At 32.9% G+C, this 4,024-nt stretch overlaps 1 protein-coding gene across 1 annotated transcript; it reads left to right on the top strand.

Moving 5' to 3' along the window:
* Positions 1-257: 257 nt before the first annotated feature.
* LOC143586954 (lysine histidine transporter-like 8) lies at positions 258-3,791 on the top strand. Its single transcript, XM_077068384.1, has 4 exons — positions 258-385; positions 508-625; positions 2,782-2,913; positions 3,306-3,791. Exons 1-4 carry the CDS (start codon positions 258-260, stop codon positions 3,789-3,791), a joined length of 864 nt encoding a protein of 287 aa, XP_076924499.1.
* The last annotated feature ends 233 nt before the right edge of the window (positions 3,792-4,024 follow it).

Below are 4,024 nucleotides of genomic sequence, written 5' to 3' on the forward strand. Positions count from 1 at the left end.
TAACCCTAAAAATGTTCGTTACCTGCAAATAAAACCTCAAACCCTAATACGTTCTACTAATATTTTCTGCTAATACTTTCTGCTAATACGTTCTACTAATACTTTCAAATCTTAAACGTTTCAATGTCAAAAACCCATCATCCAGAACTCAAAATTGATCGATTGAAGCTTCAAATTGATGATTAATTGAATCGATTTCAAAGTTTAACCGATTAATTGGCTTCAATTTCAATTTGTTGATGGTGCCAGCGAGCGGAATGGCGCCGGAGTCGGCGATTAAAGGGCGGCTTTTGGGGTCGTTTTTGGAGATGAGGCGGAGCTCGCAAAATGATTGGGTGCGGGCTTGTTCAGAAACAGAGCTGAGTTTGCCGACGAGAGAATTAGTGTAATTGTGATTTTGGGTTTCTGAAAATCAATGGTTAGAAGTGTCGCGTACGTAATGTACGATAAAGAATTATTGTATTTTATCCTTTATCTATTCTACAATAATGCGATACTTATTCAAAGGAAGTTTCAAATCTTCTTTTTTCAAAATTTGGACACAATTGGAAGTGAAATAAACAATCGGATTACATGCTTCAAGAATATGCAAGCCTTTTGGTTTCCGTCTGCACCATTTGCTCCGGTGAGTGTTGTCGGTATTCCGACAAGTGTTGTAGGTATTCCGCAACACACATAATCCCCCCACCCTGTTCTCTGTAAATCGCAAGTGTTGTCGATATTTCGATCCCAAAACCCACAAAAAACACCGTGCAAATCGAAAACTAAATTGAATATGGAGCTTCTATACAACAAATCAAAGATAAACAAATCAAAGGCAGTCGTTCATGGGATTTTTATATAGAAATTAAAGAATCAACTTTAACAGTCGTTTCTCTGTCAACACGAAGGGAAGTGAATATATGGACGTTTGGTTTGGTTTTTAGGTATTGCAAACTGGTAAGTGTAAAATGATATATAATTGCATGTTAAAAGAGGAAATATGTAATTAAGAGTTTAATAATGAGAAAATATGTAGTTAAAAGTGTTAAAGGAAGATGATATATGGAAAAAAAACCTTATTTTTTATTGCAGAAGTGTAATTAAAATATATGTAAGTGGGTCATATTTCCCCACTCCTTTCTTTCAATAAGCACAAACAGCTATCTCAATTGTTATATTCAATCATCTTTAACGTTTTGCTTTGTTTTTTCTTCACGTGTTTTCATGTGTTTATATTCTTTCCTTAACAAATTTATGTTACTTAAAGTGTGATCATTATATATCTAATATCATCAAGAAAATCACAAAAAATACACCCATGTTATATCCCCAGTCAAACACACACAAAAAGACGCAAATAACACGTTCACACTAATAAGACAAAACACTTAATGGTTTATTTCTACCTTTGTATGTTTCGTTAATTAATACCGTTTTAATTTCCTGTAAGTGAACACCTAGCTACTTGCTTGGTTTTTCCTCCTTTTTGGTATAATATATTTGGCTTTAATTTAGAAACAAAGGAGGGTAGATGACTATTTTATTTCGAAGAAAAATTACAAGGTTTAAACATTGCATAAGAAAGTAAAATATAAAACAATACGAAATATATTATATTGTTGAAAAATAGATTTGTGAAAAGTTTTCACTGTTAAAACATTTTTAGCCGTGCAATTAATGTAGTGATGTGAGTACTATAGTCCCCTGATTCGAGCACAAGGTGGAGTAAAAGTGTTCTTAATCTTATAAAATCATTCATCATCTTTATTTGTGTGTTAATGTGTGTGCATATAGTAGAAACTCTATAAAATAATACACTTGGGACCACCAAAATTTATTTATTAAAAAAGTTATTAATTAATCGATAAATTAATAATTATTAATTTATATATTAATTAACAAAAGACAATTGAGTCATTTTAAAGAAACCTTCATAAATCATTCATGTAATATGCTATATATAAGGAATTATTAATTTATATTTTATATGGGGTCTAAAGAAATTATCAAAAATGTATTATCTTATAATTGTAGCGAATTATTAATTTAGCACCCTATCCCCGAGTCGGGACCGGCAAAAAATATTATCTTAGAGAGTTTATTAAATAATCGAGTATTAATTTATCGAGTTTCTACTATATATATATATATATTTCATAAAAAATGGTTTTAAGTTATTTAAAAGAAGTGTTGCCGATGATTAATAAGATTTAAGACATTTATTTAATAGTAAAAGTGGTATGGTAGTACACAATTGGTGAAACTTAAGATACTGTAGTGGGTCACCCCTCCTAACCCAAGGCCGTTTGGTATACCGTCATGACTCTTAACTTTACGTATGCGTCACCTCACTCTCTTTCTCTTTTTTTACTCTATCTCATATAAATGAGATAGTTTAACGGGCCCCACTCTCCCCCTCAATTTAATTTAAAAACAATTCTTAAATTATTATGTGTGAGTGTAAAAGGGATTTTAAAGTCCGCTAACATTTTAACACATATTACTTTTAACGTCCCTTAACTCATGACGGGAGTGATGTCCCGCTCGTTAACTTTTGTCAAATCAGCTTTAACGCCCTGCGCTTTAAAGTATTACGGTTTTCTTTCGTGCGTGCGTATCTCCAAATTAAAAACCATTGGAGGCCACGTTTCGCTTAAATTAAATTTTAAAATTAAATGTATGAATTACTTCATAAACGTTTCGCTTGAATAACTAAAATACCTATATATACAATTTACACATACATACACACCATTATCTATGTTCTAATCGGATATAAACCATGTAAATAAATTGTAGGCAACGATGCCTACAAGTAAAGCTCATCCATCACAAGTACCAATGTGGAAGGGTATCAAATTTTCTTACACACTCATAGCCTTGTGTTTGTTCCCGCTTGCAATTGGAGGCTACTGGGCATATGGTCATTTGGTAAGTTATTTATTTATTTATTTTCCCTTAAAACATGCATCTTTAGGGCTTCTTCAATGGAGCCAAGTCAAAATGAAAAAGACCTCGTAGACAGTGAGGCTTTTTTTGGTTATATACGTAAAGCTGTCTTAAAACATGCATTTTTTTAGGTCTTCCTTGGACTTGATTCTTGCTTGTCATGTTCAATGATTAATTTTGTGCCAAAAAACATTTTTAGCTTTCCAAGACTATTGCTTGAATAAAACATAAGTCATGATTTGGTTTATATGAGCGGGTATGAAACCCAAGCTTAAATAAAGCATATTGAAAATACAAACAACTTATAAAAAAAAGTGTCAGGATAATATGTAAAAATAACTTTTAAAAAACCTGTTAGCACTGTTATTGGACAGATTCCACTGAGTGGGATGCTGACTGCACTATTCGTGTACCATTCACAAGATGTGGCGAAATCAATCCTTGGTTTAGCAAGCATACTTGTGATCTTCAACGCGCTAAGCTCTTTTCAAATCTACGGAATGCCAACATTCGATGAGCTGGAGTCATTATATGTCAGAAAGTTTAAAAAGGCTTGTACGTGGTGGCAAAGGATGATCATAAGAACCGGGTTTGGGTTCACTTGTTTCTTTATAGCGGTGGCAATCCCATTTCTATCCAATCTAGCCGGCTTGATTGGTGGCATTGCTTTGCCTGTGACATTAGCATACCCATGCTTCATGTGGATAAAGATCAAGAAACCAAAAGTCTATAGCCCAGTTTGGTGGCTACATTGGGGGCTTGGAATTCTTGGAATGATGCTAAGTGGGTTATTGATTTCAGCTGGGATTTATGTCGTCATTCATGACGGTGTCAAATTAAATTTCTTCAAGCCCGTGTAATGTTATGGAATAAGAGTTTCCAAGGACCAAATTTACTTTGGAAAAATTCTATTAGCCAAATTGCAAGTTATTGTTTGTGTGGATGTAATTGGGCTTATTAACAATTTTTTTTTATAATATTGCTGGTATACGTACCTAAAATTTTCAAAACAAACATGTATCAGAAGAATTGAAAGAGTTCGCATACTTGTTAGAAAAACTCCTTGAAATCTAAAACTGAATATTTACAAAGT

This window comes from Bidens hawaiensis, unplaced genomic scaffold (genome assembly GCF_021521415.1).
Source record: "Bidens hawaiensis isolate Kalapana, Puna unplaced genomic scaffold, B.hawaiensis_p1.1 tig00035060_1, whole genome shotgun sequence".
In the NCBI taxonomy this organism is placed as follows: Eukaryota; Viridiplantae; Streptophyta; class Magnoliopsida; order Asterales; family Asteraceae; genus Bidens; species Bidens hawaiensis.

Excerpts from the sequence above, each read along its gene's own strand:
- LOC143586954 (XM_077068384.1), top strand. The coding sequence starts at position 258 with ATGGCGCCGGAGTCGGCGATTAAAGGGCGGCTTTTGGGGTCGTTTTTG. Across the intron at positions 626-2,781 it reads CGTCTGCACCATTTGCTCCG|GCAACGATGCCTACAAGTAA; the intron begins GTGAGTGTTGTC and ends AATAAATTGTAG. Across the intron at positions 2,914-3,305 it reads ACTGGGCATATGGTCATTTG|ATTCCACTGAGTGGGATGCT; the intron begins GTAAGTTATTTA and ends GTTATTGGACAG.